The sequence below is a fragment of the Grus americana genome, chromosome 5, assembly GCF_028858705.1.
Source record: "Grus americana isolate bGruAme1 chromosome 5, bGruAme1.mat, whole genome shotgun sequence".
Lineage (NCBI taxonomy): Eukaryota > Metazoa > Chordata > Aves > Gruiformes > Gruidae > Grus > Grus americana.
The window spans coordinates 34,869,012-34,892,195 of NC_072856.1; the positions used below are offsets into that span (position 1 = coordinate 34,869,012).

The 23,184-nt window shown below is 38.6% G+C and overlaps 1 protein-coding gene across 3 annotated transcripts in view; it reads left to right on the forward strand.

Moving 5' to 3' along the window:
* The window catches only part of GPR176 (G protein-coupled receptor 176), a 51,929-nt gene extending 29,117 nt beyond the window's left edge, over positions 1 to 22,812 (forward strand). For 2 of the 3 annotated variants that reach the window (XM_054827247.1, XM_054827249.1), the window contains exons 2-3: positions 14,042 to 14,294; positions 15,683 to 22,812. In XM_054827247.1, coding sequence (XP_054683222.1) covers positions 14,042 to 14,294; positions 15,683 to 16,790 — 1,361 coding nt within the window. In that variant the 3' untranslated portion in view covers positions 16,791 to 22,812. Of the gene's footprint in view, positions 1 to 11,246; positions 11,299 to 14,041; positions 14,295 to 15,682 lie in introns of those variants that run through there. The other variant, XM_054827250.1, reaches the window with a different exon arrangement.
* The last annotated feature ends 372 nt before the right edge of the window (positions 22,813 to 23,184 follow it).

The window sequence follows — 23,184 nt, forward strand, 5'->3', positions numbered from 1 at the left end:
AGATTGTGCTGTTATTTGAGTGCCTCCTCATTAAGCATCACTTATGCTTGCATTGGCACTTTAACACCTGAACGGCTTATTGCAATGTCTCCTAGAAAAAGAGAATTTCTGTAACACCTTTTTCTTAATTTGTTTTTTAATAAAATGCCCTACCCAGATTGAATTGACATGAGAACAACAACTCCTATACATATTCATTAGTTTGTATTTGAGATTTTATTATAGTTTATTCTTAGTGTAAGAAAACTGATGGTTTGCTTTTGGAAATTGAATGACATTTCGGTAATGTGAGTAGTTTTTCTGTTAGATGACATTGTGCGCAGTGTACAATACTGTTGTTTGAGTTTTTATAAACAACCCTGGTTTTTTTTCTTCTACAATTCATTTATGATATATTTTTGATTAGATTTGCTTGTTTCCAACACTAGTTTTATGTCTAGTTACTAATTTTAATAAATAAAACCCAAATATGTTCCAAATCCAAACAATGCAATTGCGGATTTTTTAATTGTGGAATGATTTTGTGTTTGCATTTGTGAATGTATTTATCAAGTTGTTTTTGCGGTCATTGCTGATACAAATGAGTATAACCAGTGCAATAAAAGCTATCTAAAAATTCAAATAATCTTCCTCATAAATGAATAAAAAAGACAGGTTTTGAAGCAATTAACATTTTGTCCAATTAAAAAATAATAATGTGTGGATATCTTCTTAAAGGTTTCTTCTGAAAGTTAGCAAAAACACTTCAGTAAGGAAGAATTTAGTTTTTCATGTGCAACAGCTCAAATTGACTAAGACCAGTAAAAGATGCAGAACTGGTTTGGACTGCCTCTATCTGATGCAGTATTGTTATTGTGGTCTAAGGACATAAGCAAGGTAAGGTTTGTGAGGAGGAATAATATATTTTATCCTGCTGAGGGGTGTAGCTGGAAAAGAGCAGCTACATGAGGTGAGAAGCAGACGCAAGAACTCTAAATTGGGTATTGTGAAATTAAAAAACCCTAGTAACGTAATAGTGTGGTGCCCTCGAGGCAAAGACCAGTTTTTCTTTTAGGATGCTTTAATCGTAACCTGGATTCTGCTCCCTGGTTAATTCCTGCTGGCTGCGCTGGGCTCTGGGTGTGAGTAGCTGTGAACAGCTGCTGAGACTGTGTCACCGAGACCTTGTGAGCAGAAGTTGAGCATCATTTAAACCTTTTTTCTTCATTTAAACTCCATCCGTGGGAATTACATTCAAATTGCAAGGCATTGACATGTTTTGGGATTGGCTTTGGGTAATACCAATATTACTTAGAAGGAGGTTTCTGTTTAACAAAATAAAAAAGCAAAACTAAATTTAAACTAATATCTTAAATTCTACAAGAATTTAGTGTAACAAAAATTGATGTGAAACCTTATGAAAGGGAAATACTTTTCAACAACACTGATTTCAGCCCTTATTCTCTTGCACATCCTCATAAGCACCAACGCGCGTGTGTGTTCACGTGGCCTGGATTACTTGTGTGGGACGGGGAGGATGACAATGAAATGGTTTTTGAACAGGTCTTTTAAACCTGTTAGGAGTCAACAGTTACTACGGGAGGATCTTCTGCCTCAAAATCCTGCTTGCTGTGATTCGTAGTTACCCTCTGTAATTCCTTGGCAAGGTTGCTGCCTCTTGTCTTTGGTCCATCATTTTGGGAATCATAGTTGCAGACTGTCTTCCTGCCAGAAGACCAGGCCTCCTGGCCTTCACGCAAACAGCATGTTCCTCCCTGTTTACCAGTTTTATTTCTGTTGGTGGTGTCCTTCTTTTATCAATACGTGACATTCTTTTAACCCTTGCTTTATTGTTTCTTTTGATGCTTTCACACACGTTTGCTGCCATTCATGTTTCATTCAGACTGATCTTAGTAATTCTGTTGCAAATCTTTCTTTACATGCCTCGGGAAAGGATCCACACATTTTTCATGTATTTAGGTCACTACTTGAAGGATGCCAAACACCTGTAGTTAAATTAACAAGAGCTTTTTCTTTGGCTCTGCTATCTTGGAAGGCCTTTTGGACTTGCAATTGCAATTTTGCAGGGACTAGTAAAATATGCAAACTTAATCTTGCTCTTCATATTCATTCTGAAGAGTGCAAAATGCATCTATGTTTCTTGCTAAGATAACAAAACTAGTTATATAGCTTTTACTTAAAATTGCAAATTTTGCATCCAGGCCATGGAGTTAACAAAGCTGAAGGGATTTCATCTGTAAACGGTCACCTTTTAGTTCCGTCACGGAAGAGCTGAAATCACTATAGATTTTTTGCATACATTTTTGTTGCTACTTCGTCTGTAGAACCCAAGAGAAATTGATGGATTGTTTTTATTTTCTGTTTGTTTGTTTCCATATGGTGTAGAGAGATCTGAAACATTTTCACCTGCTGACAGTGGATGATTCAGTACAAGAGAGGAGTAATTACGCAAAAGTATCATGCAAGCATTCCCAACCATTGTGACATGGTAATTTTTGTAGGAAAGCAAAAGAGAAGAAGTGGGTGAGAGATGTAGAAATATGAAAGGCAACTGCTGCAATACAAATAATATGTGCCTTGGTTTGTAGCGATAGTGGGTTGAATGTTTAATAGGCAGAGGTCAATGATACAGCAGCTAACATCTTGGTTATTTGTGGATTTACTGCCTGCGTCACAAGAAGAAATATTTTACAAATGACTGCAGAGAACAGATGCAAGAACCCTGGAAAGCTTTGCTAATGAGCACGTGTTTGTAGATGTGTATAGGAAAACACAGCAAGCTGTAAGTGATTTCATACACTCGCTGATTTGCCCCAATCAAACAAGTCCCTGCCTGTGTGCAGTCCTCTTTGGTGGAAGAGGTAGGGTATGCACGTATGTTTTTTCTCTCTCGTTTCTGAGGGTGTCTGCTGTCTTTTATAGGGTTAGTTGTATGCTACATGTGTCTTAGGTTCATTTAATTTTTGTATGCATCTGGCTAATACATGGTAGACCTTATCGAGTTATATATATGTAGCAAGACAATGAAACATTTTTTTAGTTTCAGAAAATAAAACTAGAAATCAATTTTAGGTTACATTGTTCCAGCTTTGTATCTTTTTTTTAATTTAAAAATCATATTGAAATCAGTTTGATTTTAATACATTAATAGACCTAAACATTCAATATATCAGCAAAAAGATTCTCCTCAGCTGCATCTATCAGCAAAACACAAGTTTAAAATTTTATAATGCATATGGATGATTGATGAGGGAGTTTATGTCATCAGCCCATGCTAGGTTGTAAGCCCACTCTAGTGCAAGGAAACATATGGCAAAGTTTTGGCAGTGTTATGGCAGGTTTCAGTGTAGAATATCTTCTGCTCTGCCCAGCAAGTTATGAAGTCCAAATATGGATGGCTAATTGTATTCCTAACGCTAGGGAAGAAAAGGAGGCTTACAGTAAAAGTGACCATGTTATCTTCCTTTTCCAGTAGGGCAGTCATCTGGATTCCTGGAAGGTTAAAAGAAAACTTAAAAATTCTTTCCACACATCAGGGGTTTATTTGGGGTGAATGTTATGCAGTTTTACAGCTTGTCTTACCCTCAGAACTATTTTGTTGCTAGAAGGTGTCCAGACCTAGAATTTTAAAAACATTTCTTATTCTTACGGTCAAGAAAAATTTCAGTATTTCTTCAGTTTGTGTAACTGAATCTGGTTCCCTTTACTTCAGTCAATCCTGGGCATATCTGTCTGGATTTTGAGTCATCAATCCTGATTAGATGGTCTACTACCCATAGGCCTTGCTGAGGAGATACAAAATGTGGATTAAGCTGAATTTCTGGCTTTTTTAATAAAAGAGAAACAGTAAGCAATACTTTTAATTTTTCATAGTGTTTTCTGTGAAGGCATTTGAAAGATGAATGATTGTGGCCCATTTCACTAAGCCTCAATGCTATTCTGGGTTTAACAGTGCTGTCTTGCAGAGAATGGACCTGGGAGCAGCAGTATCTCGTGCTGGGAGGATTTTGAGCAAAGAAAAGGGAACTCAGTTATTAAAAGAGTAAAAGAAAGCAGGCTGGAGAGTGAGCACTACAAAAGTCCTATAGTGGAATTGTTATAGATGGAGGACTGTAGAAAAATGAGAGAGGAAATTTGGGGATAGTCTTAATCAAGAATAGTTTTTATAAGTGAAATGATCGATCAACGAAATCTCAAATTTTACCTCAAGGCTCTGTATGTTTTAAGGAAAAAAACCCCAAACCAAACCCCCACCTCTTGCATTCAGTCAGGGCAGAAATGTCACTGTGATCTTGATGGTGAAGCACCTTGCCTGCCCCGAGGTACCCATGGCAAGTTGGAATAAATCTGATTTGGCTCTGTAAATTCATATTTCTTCAGTGAAATGCCTCAGTCTGCTAACTAGACAGAATATTTTTCCATGTGATTTTTTTTTTAATAGTATTAGATTTAGGGTCGTATTGATTTTTTCAGTTTATAACTCAGGGTGTTTCAGACATGCATGTCAGAGTCCCCAGCTCTACTTCTTCCTGGCGAATCTTGTCTGAATCCATTGACAAGGCTGGGAGGAGCAGAGACAACCATTCATTACAGAATCAGCTGTGGAGGGAGGAAAAAAAGCTTATTTCTAAATATAATGTAAATTAATCCCACTGCACAGGACGTATTAAGCATATGTAATTTCTGTCTGAAGACATCTGTGTATAAAGAATCAAGAGCAAATGTGCCCATCTGGTGACCTGGTGAATGGCTGCATGGCAAAACTATATAAAGAATAAAATTTTGTTTCTGATAACCTGGCGCTTTGGAGAAAGGGAAGCACAGTCAAACTGATGCAGAAATGACATCAGATCTTTCTTAGTTGTATAAAGCAAAAAAAAAAAAAAAAAAAGAGTCACAAGACTGTGAGGTAGGCCAGAAAATAATTTCTGCTCTATGAAATAGCTGTTACTATGGTGTCTTTCAGCTACAAACTATAATTTCAGCTGCAGTGGAGGAAGAAAATTGGTGCTAATGGATAGGAATTATTTTTTTTAATCAAGAGTGCAAGATAGCCTCAATTACAAAGGAAAATATAAAATCAGTCTTCCAACTACTAGTAATTACCACAGGCTTTTAAAATTGTGGTCCTCTGTTAAGTCTCATTCATTTTAAATTGTGTGCATTTCTGCTTTTTTTGTCAATAAATAAGCCAGGAAAGATCAGCTAACCAGTAATTTAGTAAATTTGTCCAGTTGGTTGTATACTATTTGACAGTATAGATCTCACATATCCACTATACTACAGTATGGCACAGCAACTAATTTCTTTTACAAGTTTTATCTTAATATCTTGAGTCAACAACTGGAAAAGTATTAGATACAGAAAAAATAATTTTACATAAGCATGATGTTGGACCATGTCCATGTTGTGTTCTGGTCTGGTAGAATTTTGTACGGAGAGGAGGGTGAAGGCAGGAGGCAGTAAGACTCTGAACAGCACGGGAGGTCGTCAGGTCCAAAGTGGAAGGTGTCTGCTATGGATGCTGGAGCAGGTTATAGCCCAGGCCAAATGCTGGAGTTGTTCTAGAAGATGTAAGTTTTTCCACAACCTCACAAATGCAAAACTGTCAGTCTCCTCCTAGATCTGACTTCGGCGTGTTGCACAGAGAGGACACAGGGGTCCTGCAGGTTTCTCCTGGAATGACCTACTAGGGACCGGGTCTGGCCTTGTAAACGAAGCAAAGGTGAGCCGCATCCACGATGTGAAGTCACATCTTAGTGACCACATCTCCTTAACAGCACCAGCATGCCTGCATATGAATTGCAGGTGCATGTGGGTGAAGTCAGGTCAAAAAAGGAGCGTCTGAAAATACCTCTTCTATGCCTCTTCTCTATCTATTTCCTTTATTTCCTTCCTCTATAGAGGAGGCAAAAACGTTGATGCCTATGTCATGGGAGGACTCTCATGGAGGTCATGCAAAGTCCTTGGGTTTAAAAAGTTTTGGTTATATTTTTGCAATAAGTAAAACAAGCTGGTCCCTTAGGTGTTGTGATTCAAAAAGTTAATAACTTGGAAAAGATTTATATTCCTGTTATGGTTAGAGCAGTAAATCTGGACATTCTTTTTTTCAGGTTTTTAATTTCCTAGCTTAGGTTTCAAAGGTAATGCTATACATTTGTCATATTTTCCTGACATGGGAACAATCCAAGATCCTGAAGTAGCAGATGCAATATTATTTAAACTTTTTTCCTTCCAAGGAGCTTGAAGAGTTTCAGGTTCTTTGAGGACATCGGTTTTAAAAGAGGCAAGGAATTCAGGCAAGTCAAGTGTGCTTCAGCAAAATAAGCGGGTTTGGTTATTTCCTTGATTGGCTGAAATGATCGTGGTGGCTGTTGAAGGACTGTAGTTCATCGAAAGGGAGAAAATGATTGTTCCTGCCCAGAAATTCTGTCCATTTAATGGGACAGTAAGTACAAAAAGTGAGTGGGAGTAAGTGGCAGTGGATATGAAGAACTGGAGAATTATCAGTGCAGCACTTTCTTATCTTCCTTCAGATAGATATATTTGAAAGAAGCACCAGTGGGTATCCAAGACCTTTAGCATGATGCAGTTACTTTAGAATCTGCCTGCAGACAATAAATTTATAAAATATTAAAGACAACAGTAAAAAAAGTCACAAATGGAATTATATTAATGATCATTTCCCATAATGATTTTGACATTACAAATACCATCATATCACACAAGTTACGCTTGCTGTAAGAACAGTTTTAAATTTCTTCATATATATTTTCTAACTTTACTACATCTGCACTTCACAACAAGTCACAGCAGCTGCTGCCAGTGGATTGTGTAGGCAGGTGTTGGCCTTGGACTAGTCCTAGGCAATAGTGCAACAAAAGTCAATGACTTACCTGTTCCTGCAAGGAAGTCTTAGATTCACTTTCTGGGACTAAGTGCTATGACTTAGCTCCTTCCCTAAAATCTTTTCTACTTTGTAACTAGACACTTTCTTGGGAACAGAAACCATGTGGACAAGTATTACGCTCTAAATTAAAGGGCTTCCAAGATAATTTACGTCTGTGCTGAAACACTCTGCAGGTAACTACTCTGTACTGCGCAAATTCATGCTTGATGTAGTTCAGTTGAGCTGAGTTTGGTGACCAGATACTCCATGCTGATAAATCTCTTACATAATTATACTTCTAAATCAATACTTATGGTGGGAGTAGGAACACGTGAATGAGAATTCTAAGAACAGGAGTGAGAAATATTATCTTAAAATTAAAGAGATCACCTGTTTTATGAAGGAAAAAAGGTTCGGTATACAGCAAACCTTGTTCCAAGGTAGCTCTCTTGCAGCAGACACTTCATCTTGGATATAAAACATTTCATTGCACAAACTGAAAATGAAATAAATGTGTTGAAACAACAAATTATTTTATTGCCTGTTCTTCTTAACTGAAGTGCAATTGTTACTTTTCACTGAATTTTGAACTTGGTCACTAGAATGTTAAAAAAGGTTGGATTTGGTTTCTGGAAGTTTACTTTTTAGTTTAGTTTTTTTTTTTTCATCTATAAAGGCAATTCTGTCAGTCTGATGACTAACTGAAAGTCTGATGACTTTTTTAAAACTAAAATATACAAGAATTAGAAAGAATTACAAGAATTTGGCCCTGCTTGAGCCAGGGTTTGATCCAAAAGATCTTCAGTGGTCCCTTCCAGCCTCAGCCATTCTCTCATTCTGTGATAAAGTTATGCATTGCTTCAGGCTGTGTAAGCCAACATGTATCCTGATACCTCCCAGTTCATTCTGGAGATGAGTAAGTAAACAACATACATTTTAACATGAGAAGGGTATTTGATAGCTACCTATCATGCATTGCCAAAAATATTTCCAGTGAACTGCTTTTTGAGTGAGGTCTGTCTTTTAACAGGGTAAGTTTTGTGGAAAACACCTTCCTCAAAATATGTCAGAAAATAATAAAATAGAGTTTGAGGTTTGGGAATGTAATCATCTTAGTATTTCAACAAGCGAAGTTTATCCCGTTCATCATGTTGACAGAACCTGTGACATTTTCAGTTAATTGTTTTTAATGGAAGGTCATATTGGCTAAATCCCAGTTTCTAACCTTTTTCATTGCTTCCTGCTTTGTTTTTTTATAAAGAGGGGTGCCCGCTCCTTGCCCATAACGCTGCACTGAGCGTGGGTGGGGTATGCAGCAGCTCTCCACTGGGAAGGACAGCTGGATCCCCAGAACCCCGCTCTGGATGGGAGGGAAATCAGCAAGCAGAGGAAGGCAAGCTGTGAGGAGGAGGATTTTGCTGGAGTGTGGACTTTGTTTTGATTCAATTACGTGCTGATTAATGTTAACAAAAATGTAAAATGAATGTCATGCCCAGCTAATGGGTTGAGTTCTGTGAGTTAATTGACAAAGAGCAATATTTCTTCTTTTTTTTTTGGATGACTGCATGGCAAATGCATTTGTTTTAGATAACAGTCCCTGGTTTCCATGGGGATCGTCCTTCTGCTTGTTAAAGGTATCATTAAGAATCTTTCACATTATTTGAATTATTGCTAAGAGCTAGTATTTCAAAACTATCTCAGCTCTTGATGCCTGCATCAACAGTTTGGGTCTGGCAGTGAAATCTGAGGAGGGTACAACTTGGAAGAGGAGCAAATATATTTTTTGCTGCTTTGAATCAGACTAATGCACTGTGATAACATTTCATGCTCAGAGAATGTTACTCCTTGCAGTGAACTTCAAACACTAAAGTCTTGAAGGATGTCTGGGCGGCATGTTGTGTTGGACCGTTACATTTATTTTTGCAGTGTACTTCTGTGCAACTTCATGTTCCGTGTGGCTGCTTATCTGTGATATTTCTCAATTAAAGAAAATGTAGGGGACAACTGGAAACAATCATCCTTTCAATCTGAATTGGTATATAGCACATGGAGATTTTATTGAATGTTGATAGTTATGATAATATAAGAGGATAAAATGAACTCTGACCTTGTTTGGCAGGCCTTTTCTAATGTGAAAAGAGCTGCTTCTCATGCAGTGGTTACCTTTAATTTTTCCTATTCCTCTTTGTTTACTTGGAGAAATTCTCAAAGGCAGAGACAAGCTGGATACTTACCTCCTGCTCATTCAGTCTGTGTACTGACAAGGTTGTCAGCTAACGTCAGGTGTAGTAAGGGTTTCATGTAGACACAGCTCATTCTCTGAGAAGACCAAAGATACACTTTTCCTTTTGAAATGAAAAACACTTGATCTTTTAGTGGTGGAATTCTGTGCAACCAGTATGGGATACACTTTGTCACATCTGGTCATTTATAAGCGGCACTCGTGTCCCAGGCAGTATTGACTTACAGGAAACAGCAAGATGCTGCATTTTCCAGCTGCTTGTTCACTCCAACTTTCCCTGGATGCCTCCCAGCTAACCAGTACAGTCCCGTTATGAAGACTGAATCCAAGGTTATGTAGCCTTGGAACATTTATCCAGCAGAAACACTTCAGAAACTAACCCAAGAACGTGACAGCTTTGCCCACTGGGTGGGGGTGCAACAGCCTAGTACAGCTGTAGGCCAAGGAGAATACTGGTGTTAGATCAGTTAGACTGGTGTCTTTCTTGGTTTCAACAGTGAATGAGTGATACATACAGAAGAGAAAAGTGCCTCTAGACATTGTGAAAAGATTCAGACCGCAATTGCTATAACGCTTCTTGAATTACCTGGTTGCCTGGAACGTTGTTATCCTCTTCCATGGAAAAGAGTTGCTGGAGAAAGAGGAGGAGCAATGAAATGGGAAATGCATGCAGTTTTGCTCTGAAGCTTCTTAATATTTAAAGCTGTGCAATGTTTCTGGTGTAATTTTTTCTCTTGAGTGAGTGGCTTTGAGATGCATGAAAGGCAACACTTGATTTAAAGGCATCAGCAGAACGATCTACCAGTCTATACTGAAGCCGATCTGGTTCATCAGAGCAGCTTATTAATATACGAGTTACTTAGAGTTGCAAGTGGCAAAAGAATATTTCCCTGAGGGATATTCACTTAATAATTTTCCAGTGTCCCAAGTGAGCACTTCTGCTTATCCTTTTTTCCCCTTTCAGGCTCTGACTTTATTTTGTCTGTCTAAAGAGTTCTTCCTCATCTTAGAACCAATTTTTTTTTAATGCTTTATTCTTTCCACTTCCATTTAGTATCAGTCAGTACCACAGCTAATTTCATTTCCTTGGGACTCTTTAATGTATAAATGACACCATGATATAAGTTGTAGAAGTAATTCAGCAGTTGGAAATCTGAAGTCTTGAATGAAGCTCCTCTGTAGGAGAGAAGAATAGCTCAGGAGTTCTCTAGCAGCTTCTGAAGTATTAATGAAAACTCCTCCGATTTCTTTTATTTTTCCATTCTTCATTTATATTAATTCTAATAGAGGTGAAACTTGCTTTGGAAGTCAGGTTATAAAATCAATGCAATTCAAACCAGATGAAAGATTTAAATTAAAAAAAACCTCAACCCACACACCAACAAAAAAACCAGCTTCTCCCCTACTCCAGGGCATTTAAATAATATATTATTACTATGTGAGACATACTTCTTTAGTAACTGGAGAGTTAGAGATATTTTTGAAAGCAAGTGGTTTGATTGACTGAATATCTCCTAGCAACCTAGAAAGCTTTAAATACAACTGAATGAATACTGCCTGTGGAATATATTGTCAAGCCAAAAACACTTGCCAAAACCAGATTATGATTCCATTCTTTAAAACACATCAGATAGTAAATATGTAACTCACTATTTTGTCAGCTACCAAAAAGGAATTTGCATGACACATGACACAATATATAGAAAATTGAATTCCAAATGACATCCAAGTACTGCAGACCTAAATAGTACATCTGTGAGCTAGATTTTAAAGTTAATACTGCATGCTTCTATTGAAATGGTGCACTGTTTTATCAAAAAGCTAAACTTGACTTTCTCACATTTCTTGGTACTTGCCAGTAGGTATACCCATTGTCCATGTGAGCAAGAATATGATCTTGCTGGCATTTTATGTGGGCAACCATAGGAAAACTCTACTCGGCAAATAAAAACTTGGCTTTCTTTATTGGTGAGAGGAAAAATGAAGCCCAAGAATGGTACTGCCAACAGAGACACGTGTGGGGGACTGCAGCTGCTTTTTCATATCTCAATCAGCAGCTTAAGATGCTGTTTTCTCTCATTGTGTATATTTGTAGGTACCCTACAAAAACACTAACAAATCTGACTGCCTCATAAATTAATAACACTTCACGTCAAAAGAGCTTCTGGTAAGTGTCAACAATATAAAGTATCAACAACATGCGGTTCTTGGCGGTAGGAAGCTAAAGTCTACTTTGCATGCTGTCCAGGTGCGGCAGAGTAAATGGAGTTGTCTTGTCAAGCAGTATTTTTATGCTGGTAGCTATGCTTTGGTTGGTCTGGTAGTACTGCACAGCACGTCTCCAGGAGGAATAAAATAAAGGAGAATCACATTTTATTAATGTAATACTGGCCTTTACCATGTAGTTACTGCTAGTGCAAAACAATTAGCTCGCACACAAGCTATGCACTGAGCACAGCTGCATAATTTGGCTAATGCTAAGAATTTTACTAATTCACTGATACCTGTCATTCAGGACAATTTTTTCCCGGTACACAGTGAACTGGATAACAAAGAATGATTGCAGTATTTCTTCAGTATGAAAATTTGAACGTAGTTTAATCAGTCTCATGCAGTGAGCTATTACACTTTATTTTTGTCTTGGATTTGCTGTCTGGTAAGATGATTTAATGACTGTCTATTGCTTAGTGTCTTACGGAAAGAGAGGTATTTAATAAAGTACATTAGAATTAATTAGCCTAGGGGATAGTACCATCAAGAGATATGCGCTCCACTAGAGATTTTTCTCCATTAAAACCACTGTGAAGAATTACTAGGGAGAGTTGTATAAAGTATGTTTGCTTTCATTTCCTTGTCAGATCATTTTGTAAACGGGTGAATGCTTTCTGAATATAACTCTGACGCCTTGTAAGTTTACAAAGAATACTTGTGAAACCCCCAAGAAAACTTTACATGGTTTTGTGCTGGTTTTTTGGCAAACGTTTAGCTGAAACATTAGGCACTTTTCAGTTTCAGTTGGACAACTTGCTTAGAAAGATATGATCTGCACGTATATTTAAAAATGTGTTCCAGCTTGCTCTGGTCGCCTTGCACATTCATCTGCTGCCTTCCAGTTTTAACGCACTTTTAAAGTTTGCATTTCCAATTGCTGTCAGCGAGTCTTCAAATGCTCCGGCTGAAGATGGCACTAAAACGTTCAAGCGTTTGGTGCTGGAGCCTGAGCCCAAACGGTGTCTGCGCAGGCATGGGTGGAAAGCCTGGACCGGGTTCCGTGATGCAGAATATGCATGCCCTGCTCAGCTGTGCTAGCAGAGATCCTCCTGCCTCCTTAGCTCTACACTAGTACGTCTCCATCTGCTTGAGCACCACAGAAAGCGTCTGCCACGGTGTTTGATCGGTGTAAGAGTTTGCTGCCTCTTGTGTGTCACCTGCCCTGGGAGGGTAAAGCCAGAGCCAAGATAACAGGGAGCGGGGAAGCCTGAGCGGGCTGTCTGCTTCTCAGCGTCCTCTCCCTCCTTAAGATCACCCCCCTCTGCCCCTACAGACACAGGGGAAAGGGCCTTCTCAGTCTGGGCAGACCAAGAAACAGCTATTGCTGAGACAGCGTGCGGTGTAGTTCTGTGTATGTCGGGTCTGTGGAGCTGAGTGTGCTCCAGGCAGGTTGCAGCAAGTGGTGAAGTACAGATCTGTGATTTTCACTGCCAGCCATCGTGGGCTGACCTGTCTTTGGGTCCTTCTGTGTGCATAACATGCACTTTGGGCAAGTAGGCATTTCCGTGGTCATATCGTGGGTGTCTGCATTTACTTCACCTGTAGTATTGTCTTTAACTTGTATTAACTGGAAGTGGCAAAAGCTTTGAGAATTGTGGGTGGTTTATGACATTCAAGGTAAGACTTTAATCTTAAATTCATCTTCATTTTTGCACAGTTCTATTAAGCCTTTTTTTCCTGGTAGCACTATTTTTTTTTACATTAAAAAAAAAAAGCAAATGTCTTGCTGAAGACAGGGTTTTAACGGAGAGATAAAATCTTATATTCTGAGTGTGAGTTTTCTGGCATCTTAGTATGCATTAGAAAGGGCCCAGAGCTGCATGTAGCGAGAACAGATTGCTTCATTTACTCTTGTGCTGTTACTGTGTGAGTTAGAATTGTAGGGAAATTTGTGATGGAAAATTTGTTTCTATGATATGATATTTCTTTCTGAAATCTGCATAGAATAGGATACAATGATAAGAGATAAATGCTGTCTTAGCTAATGCTGGTTCCTTTCTGTACTTCTGCTTCACTGCCATCCATTCACCCTATTTGAAACTAATGTGTAGGGCTTGAGTAGCCAAAACAGAGGGCTGCATTCTCTGTGTACTTCTGTGAAGTTATGTGCATCGAGTTTTTTCTGCTGTGATCCACTTACAGAGACAAACAGATTAAATATTTATATTTATATTTACTTCCAGTGTATTTTTATCTTTAACAAAGAATTATGCACTAGTTATTAAAATATGAGCACTTTAGCAAATTACTATATTTCAATACTCAGGATGGCTCATTTAATGCAGGAGTCAATATAATCATCTAAAACCATGGTTTGGGTACCCGACTTAGGCATTTGCCTCTGAAATTCCCTAATTCATTCATTACTAGGAGCTGGGAGGAGATAGCTGGGGAGTAATTGTTTTCAGTCATCTGATTTATAAAGCCACTGAGCATTACAGACTTGTTAGTTTGAGCATTGTGATGGTTCAAATCAGTTACTCCTGGCAAACACCAAACTAGTATTTTTATTTGCAGTACTAGGGAACATTCAAATCTGTTAAAATTGTTATTACTGGTTTTAAGGAGTGAGTGGTTGTTTGGTTTTGGGTTTTTTTTATTTTTCTTTCTTTGTTTATCCTTCCTGTCTCTACTTACAGGTAATATCATGGTGCTGTGGTCAACTTGCAGAACATCGATACTTAAATCTGTAACAAACCGATTCATTAAGAATTTGGCCTGCTCGGGGATCTGTGCCAGCCTTGTCTGTGTGCCTTTTGACATTGCTCTTAGTGCCAGTCCGCACTGCTGCTGGTGGATCTATACAATGCTCTTCTGCAGAATTGCCAAGTTTCTGCACAAAGTCTTCTGCTCAGTCACCATCCTTAGTTTTCCAGCCATTGCTCTTGACAGGTAAGAGAGTATATTTGCCAGGATCCTTGATTTTTCTTTCTTTTCTCCCTTCGAAACCCTTTTCTCCCTTCCATATTGGTCTTGCTCTTGTTCCAGTGCTTCGCTCACAGTGTACAGCTTCTTTCTAGAATGTATTGCGATAAATAATCCTCTTTGTAACATTGAAAACCTTTATTTTTCAGTTTACTTTGATACCTCTGGACATTTATAAAGGACTTTGAGTCTATAGATTTGTCTTCAGAGAAGTGTTTATCCTTTCTTTCTTCCTGTTAATAATTCTTGTTCAGTGACGGAACTTGAAAGCAGACAACTTCAGACTGTAGACAAAGGTGCATTTTATACGGTGGAAATTGAAAGCTGTTGCCTGTTAGAAGAATTTACCAATGCCTGAGGTAGATTGTCCATCAATTTCAAATTTCAAATGTAGATTTATTTTTAAAAATCCCAAACAATATTATTACAACCCAAATTAATTCAGAGAGGTTTTGTACATAGAAGATCAGTCTAAAACAAAACTGGCCCTTTGGACTGTCTAAGTTTTTAGATTCCATTCATTTTGCTTATTATTATTATTATTATCAGTCACTGGTTCCACATATCCCTGTATTACCTTGACAGTGACTGTAAGTTAGATATTTTTAAGGAAGGGTAGATACTGGTTTAATACAGTTTATATTACTAAAACAGTGGATTTATACGTTAGATAAACTTGTTAGTCTGTTATTGTGTCTTACCACAGAATACATTAGCTCTACAAAAACAAACTGTATACCTAATAAAGTGATATGTCTCTTACGTTAATGTTAATGTCTTGATAAATGCACACCAGTGTTGCCACTGGAACAGCGTATGATTTGCCCTTAACCAGTAAAACTTCCAGTAGATGGGTACATGCAATTTGTGACCAACAGCTTTTTCCAAATATCCAGAGAGAAAATCTATCATAAAGCAGCTTTTCAAATTAACTATGAGCCCGGCCTTTCAATGTGACATATCTATGCCTCCATCATGTTTTCTAAAATTTTGTGCTGTGTGCAATATACTGTCCAGTTTACAAGTAAGTAAATGATGAAATCTTCAAAATAATGTTCGTGCACATCAGCCAAAGTGATATAGTCCCAGTTATTGAAAGACTTGTTCACCACCAATAATGTGAGCCTGAAGTTTGAATATTCAATTTTTTCCTACAGACAGACCTGGAGAAACAGACTCTTGGGGTGGGGAAGGTTTCCTCTCCTAAGCAGGTAGTCGGTTGGCGACCCACTTACTTAGGGATTTGGGGCATTATGCTCAGACAGCCCCTGAGAGGCTTCTCATAAGCACTGTGCTCTTTGTAGACTTCACTCTTTGCATTGTATCAGTTGTTTGTTTTTTTTTTTTTTTGACAGGTACTACTCTGTTTTATACCCTCTGGAAAGAAAAATATCCGATGCAAAATCCCGAGACTTGGTTATCTATATCTGGGCCCATGCAATAGTGGCCAGCATTCCAGTATTTGCTGTGACCAATGTGTCTGATATTTATGCCATGTCCACCTGTTCCGAATCTTGGAGTTACTCCCTTGGCCACCTGATATACGTCGTCATCTATAACATCACCACTGTGATTGTACCAGTGGCTGTGGTATTTCTCTTTATGATTCTTATTCGCAGGGCACTGAGTGCCAGCCAGAAGAAAAAAGTCATCATAGCTGCCTTAAGGACCCCTCAGAATACAATTTCTATCCCTTATGCGTCCCAGCGAGAAGCTGAGCTTCATGCCATGCTGCTTTCCATGGTTATGATATTTATTTTCTGCAGTGTCCCCTATGTGACTTTGGTGATTTACCGCACCATACTCAATATTTCAGATATTTCAGTCTTCTTGTTCCTCACTGCCATTTGGTTGCCCAAGGTCTCTTTGCTGGCCAATCCTTTGTTATTTTTAACTGTTAACAAATCAGTACGGAAGTGCTTAGTGGGGACAATAATACAGCTGCACCGAAAGTATAGCAGGAGAAACATTGTCAGCTCGAGTGATGTGGTAGATGCTAATTTGGAGCACAGTGTCCGTTCGGGGAGCCAGCTTCTGGAGATGTTTCATATTGGGCAACAACAAATCTTCAAGCCAATGGACGATGAGGAGAATGAGACCAAATCCATTTGCTCTAGTGACTTTCATCAGAAAGAAATTCCTACCACCAGTTTAGAGGTAGGAGAGACTTCGGTTCACAAATTTATACCACAGACGACTGCAGACTCTGCAGCTCAGGTGGTGCCAGCTGTGCCCACAGAAGCTAATATGGTAAATGACAAATACTCCATGCAGTTTGGTTTTGGACCCTTTGAGCTGCCTCCACAGTGGCTCTCAGAAAACCGAAACAGTAAGAAACGACTCCTGCCTCCTTTGGGGAATACCCCTGAAGAGCTAATCCAGACGAAACAGCCTAAGTGTAAAGCAGAAAGAAAAATCAGCAGAAACAATAAAGTCAGTATCTTTCCCAAGGTGGATTCTTAGTAAGAACAGGAGCTTTAAGTGACAGAGGAAGGTCACCTTCTATTCTATGTGTGATCCCATGGATCTTTGTTATGCTGAAATTTGTTACAGGCTGATTTTTTTGTGCCAAATATAAACAAACAAACACACAAAAAGGAAACGTTTATACAAGTGTTCCTTATTAATATGTTTTCATGAAAATAACATATCAAAAGATGGTGATTCTTTTATCTGTGAAATCCCTACAATGATACCTGCCTGATTAACTTCCAAAAAGTACCTATGGCTTTGTGAACACATATGGCTGAAGTATGGAAATACTGCAGTCAGTTTGCTGGGAAACCTTGTGTTGTATTCAAATGGACTGTGTATCAAAGTAACTTAATAGGAAAGGCTGTAAGGAGCAGGAGACATGCAAAATGGGTAAGTCCTAACCTCCTGTAAATAGACTCAGCAAGGTTCTGCACATTTCATTAATGAAATAAGGTGGAGTATTAAGTACATCTATTTTCTCTTGAACACATTTCTTAAATCAGTATTAAAAATAAAACTTGCTGGACTTTTTGCATAAATTGGTTACCAAGTATCTGCCAAACATCTGAACTTTTTAAAAACCTAAACCACTATTTTTTGGCTTAAAACTTCAGCAAGCCAAGGATATCCTAATTGTCATGTGTGTAAAACCTAAGAAAGACCTTTGTTTTTTAAAAAACATATATTCTTGTAGTTTTAAGTAAAAACTGGATTGGAGACCATGCAGGACAAATTCTGACTCCAGTAAACAAATACGTATATGCCAAGGGCATAAATAGAACACTTTGCTCCTGTGATAAAGGGCATATACAAACGTCCCAAGAGTGTAATGTGTGTATTGTGTAAGTAACCAAGGGGTCAACCTTAAAATAGGCTCATCTGCCTGTGCACTCTGCTGTTTCCTTATGGGAAAGCTAGCAAGTGAAAGAAATGGGTCAGAAATGCTAGTAGCCTTGTACTGAACTGTTGATGAGGAAGCTGATAACAGACCCCAAAAGGCAAGGTTTATTCATGCCGTTGCTCACTATTGTCAGAGGTAGGGAGGTTTTCCTTCTACCTTCACAGATATAGATACCAGCCATCCTACTCCACTCGTCTCGCAGAGCAGACCACTCGGTGTATGAACAGGAGACTTTTAAATCTGGTACTTAATTCCTGAGTGAATCAGCCATGCCGTCCCTGAAAGGCCATCATAGACCAGCACACCAGCCTTTCTATGAGAGTTCAGGCATCGTACTGCAGCCTGCCCCCCCTGCATCATCACAGGCATATTGTCTTGATTATACTGACTGTGACTTTTAGCTATATCAGTCTGTTAGATGACCTGAAATTATTGTAACCCTGGCATTTTGATCCTTGTTCTGTTGCAAGTAGTCTTTCCTTCTTCCTTGTCTGTATTCACTGTTGTCTCTGTGGGTAGTTTCTTAAAAGCACAAGCTTGTGACATCTGTGTACGCCTTGTGGTTCTCCCGTACTTTAGCCCTTTGGTGCATGCTGAACCTTTATCTGTAGTTACTGACTGTTTATGACAGTAGTTTTCTTTAAAGCATACTTTTAAAAGGACAAGGTGAAGAATCTTGCCAAATTCACAGTATCTTACTAAAACCAACTGGTTAATGGCAAAAGTGATAAAAAATTCTGCTGAAGCAGAATTTGGAGATGTACCTCTTCTTCCTTTGACATGTTTGAAGAAAGTCAGCATTCCAATGGCTCCAAGGTGGTGGATTTCTACAAGGCATTAAAGCAAATATTTTAATACAAATGTATTTTAAAAAGTTTATAAATTACTGTGTAAATGATGTTTTTCTTCCTTTCCTCTTTGGTTTCAGTGCTCTTCACTTCTTGCTAGTTCTAGAACTTCTCAGCTTGGGAGTGAGGAGCAGTCTTCAATGGCTCCAGATGGGTGGTGGGAACCCCAGCTGCCCTGCTTCTTACGTACAGGGATGAGAAGGCAGGCATAGCTTGCCTGAAATCAGACAGAAGAAATATTCCAGGAAAAAGTGTTTCTTCTGTGGCAGAGGTAGAGAAGTACCATAGCAGACATTTTTTTTAAGGGTTGATAAAAAGTAGTTCAATGGAGTGTTTGTTTTTTCAAAGTTAGTGAAAGAACGTTCAACTCTCACATTGAATGAAATGCCAATGATAAATTCAAAAAGCCAAATTGCATAGAATTTAATTTTATCATATCTGGAAAGCAAGGGGTTTGTGGTGGTTTCCGACTGTTGAGATAAAAATATCTTTTTCTTTCAAAGAGGACACATGTAAAAACTTGCTTGTATTTTTTTTTAGCACATTATATCTGAAAACATTGAAACCTTTCACCAGCAAATTAACTAAGATGGTTTTCCATACCTGAAGAATTATTTGGGAATGTTTTATTTTAGTCCCTCTTTCAACGGTTTATCCATGTTAATGTTTAAGGGAAGTAGAAAAAATACACAAAAAGCACATCTTTGCATAGAAAAACTAATCTGTGTAAAATTAATAATACAGCCTCTGGGCTAGAATTGTCATCAGAAAACAGTAATTCAGGAGACTCTTTATGCAAGATGGAATATTTGACTTGTAGAATTTGATTTTTAACTTCACCTAAGACAGTGGTAACTTTGAGTCATTACTGCTGTCTGTTGGCTTGTTGTTCAAATGATTTCTACTGGGCAAAATATTCTCCATCCAATATATAAAAAAAATAAAAACCAAGACTTGTTTTTTTCTTCATTATCCCATTAAAGATAAGCAAAAGTGTTTGTTTGGGTTTTCTTGTTGTTGTTGTTTTGTTATGGTGGTTGTTTTTAACCACCACAGGTGTTGGGAAGGTAAATTTTTCTCTCCAGATTATTGATGAAAGAAAATGAAGTACAAAGCAAAGCTGTGGGAATTGAAGAAGTGAAAGCCTAGGGTAATTTGGCCTGTGCAAATATGTGTAAAAGCTAAATATTACTACTGGAGAATAAACTTGGAGGAAGGAAAGTTACAACTCATTATTCTAGCACTTAGGGGAGAAAAACAGAAAATGGAGCTCATATTAAACAAAGGAAGAAATCCTTTAAAAAGGATGAAAACACTATGGGGACAATGTCAATTTACTGTTCCTAGATATCTTCAAGAAATATTGTTAAATTCAAACAAACATCATGTAAAAATTAAAAAAACCAACCCCAAACCACACAGTCCTTCAGCACCAAGTAATGCTTTATTGGTTGGCTACTTGGGAACAATGTATTTTGCACAATGGGATAAACTTCCAGAGAAAAGCTGTTGTTTCTAGAAACTTCCCAAGTATCCTACTCTATAACGGATCTAATTGTTGTTAAGCTGTAGTAATTTAATGAATGCATTTGTTCTGGTTTTAAAAATATACCTATAGATAATTTTTTGCAGAAGAGGCTGGCTGGATTTCTGTAATGAGTTTTCTTCTATTCTGCTCCCTGTTTCCTGGGAAAATATTCCTGTATCCATTGCCTGTATCTTGAAGAATGGAGAGGAAAGTCAGGCTGTGGTTCCAGATCAGTAGGGCTGGGACTTAGCAGCTGGTTCCAGCTAAACAGGAGCTGTCCCCTAGCTGCTGTGAAGGTCACCAGCTCTGGAGGTGATTACTGGTCCCACAGAACTCAGGTAGTTCCTCTCATTCATTTCACCTGACCTCGCACTGCATAAATTGGTAAAGAATGTAAACATAAATAAAGCAAAATCCCTGCCTTCTAATCTTATCTAAGTTACTGTGTAATTGTGCTTTAAACGACGTAGGAGTCAGTATGAGATAATCAATGGTTCTTCTTTTTTTTTTTCTTTTGCGCCATAAAGGACTCACCCCTCCCAAAAGATATTGTTGAAATCATCGCTTTCAAACTTAAAACATTCTTACCTCTTCTTATTTTAGTTGAAGTGACTTTGTGCAAAGTAGAGATATTAACAGGATTTCTAAACAAGTTACAATGATGTCTTTAATGATCAAACTGAGACCACAAGTTTAGTCACTGCAATCTCCAGTAATTTGTTATTCAAGGACAGTTTAGGAAAACACAATGCAACAGAACGCATCTTGTAGAAAATTGCAGAACTCCAGCTGCAGATGCTTGCACTCATGAGCAAGTTGATTCTTCCCTGGAGGACACAGAGGGGGAACAGCAGGAACCAGCCCAAAGTGGTCTTTGTTCCACATCTGGTTTTAAGCTGCTAAACCAGCCAAAGGTGGTGAAGAGTATGTGGAGGCTGATTTTTCTGATTGCTTTCTTCAGGGACAACAAAACAAGAGTGGGATACAGAAGGATTCTTCCTCTCAGTGGAAGCACCTCTGCACGTGCATAGGAGTGCCCCCAATTTCTGTAAAACTGAACCCTCTGCTTTTTGCCTGGACAATATCCTAAGCCACAGAAGAAGGTCCTTACAGACTTGCAGGATCTCATTCTTCTGGTCTCTTTGCACCTGCCCGGCAGCAAACTCCAACACACTGCACCCCACGGCACTGAGACGTTTCAGCTCAACACAATCCGTTTTGAGCTCCTGCTTCCTAAACTCTGCAGTTTTCCAGCAGAAGAAGATGTGGCAGCGTGGAAGACAGTCTTGTCAAGACAGGACCTTTCCCAGTGCAAGTCAAAGAATGAAAACCTGGCTTTATTAAATACAATGGCAGTTTTACCACTGAGTCTGGACTCAGCATTTTAGTTTAGCCTTCCCTCCTTAGCTGATGGTTACGATGCTGTACCACTATTGCTGATGGAGCATACTGCAGAACTCTACTCATCCTCACCCAGGGTTTCTGGAAAAGTTGGAGTATGGCCCAATATTCCTGGGTTTTTGCCCTTGACTTGGCACATGCCAATCAACAGATACATAGTCTATTTGTCCTTTGCTCGAAAAGGGTCTGTTTATTCCCTTAACGTTTAGGGGAATTAATATAATGAAAATTAGCTGTGCTTGTCCTGATGCGAGTACTAGAACTGTTACTGTCTACCTTAAAAATATTGCCTATGGTAAAGTAATGCTACTTCAGGTGAGTACACAAAAGGATGTTAAAAACATCACAGACAAATAACTAATAAGCATTAAACAAAAGTTGATAATTTGCCCTCCAACCTGTATGAGAATGGAAGTGTTTTTGCTATCTATTTGTGTATTAAAATGCTGTTCTGCAGAGGTGTATGAAGATCAGCAGTACCAGGAGCAAGTTGCCTATATTCCCCCCTGCCCCCCATTTGTGTTTCTTCTTGATTGTATTAGGAAGAAAAGGATAAATTAATTCTGTTACTATGGTGACTGTGTTCTGAGTATCAAGACAGCTTGTCTAAATGCATCTTCATCGTGTCGTAACCTGTCTTTTAGGATGTAAAGCACATCTTGGAGTGCTTTTCTTGCTGTGCCCTTCTTAGACATGAGAGTTTTCTCCAACTCAACCCTTATTTTTTAAATCATCATACTTCAGAGAAGTATCTAGTTTATCACGGAACAAATCTGACCTATTCCTAGAAAGGCAAAAAAGGAAATCACACCCTTTGTTCTGCTTTTCTAGTTCAAACTTCATTGTAAATACACCTGCCACCTATAACAATATTTGAGATTCTGTAGTATGCAATGATGTTTACAAAGTTCAGTCCTTTTATTGGAGATGAAGATTCTTCTGGCTCGATCTGCAGGATTTGTGATGAACTCTGAACCTCTTCTTTTCCTCTCTGAGTCTTCTAGGACATGTAACACTCACAGATGCGAAGATCAACTGTGGTTTGAAATATCCCTGCTAAGCCATTGTTACTGTCAGGTGTGACAGCCTCATGGAAAACCTTCACTGATGCTATGTGGACAAGCAGCAGCAGTAAGGGGCCTATTTCTGCTCCGCTTTCAAAGGAGTTTTATGTCCGCTTGTTACCACATGCAGAGCTGGACACTCTCCTTTCATGGGCTCTTCTGAGGCTGTAGGCAGTCTGTAATATGGGAAGCTGATAGCAAGTCGAACTCTGTCAGCTGTTGAGCATGTACACTCTACTGTAGAACTAAATAAATATTGGGGTATTTATACCTAGCTGCTTTCTATACCTCATTTTTCATAGCTAATATAATCCCAATACAGCAAAAGCCAGATTTTAGCGTAGCTAGTTCTGGACTACATTGTCCATTCTACTGCTTTCTCATTGTCATTGCTGGCCTTACATACTCAACATGTAAAAATTCAGTCCTCTGTTTTTGCTTCAAATCATCATCTGCACCATCTGGGAAGCACCACACACACACCAAACACCGCTCTGGTGGTGCATTAGCAATCACAGGATTTACGTTAGAATTTGAACACACCCAGAGCTCAGCATGCTGAGGAAGCAGGCGAAAATACACGTGGTTCACTAGTGTATTTTCTGTATTTGTCTTCAGCTCTTAACTGTAAACCACATTG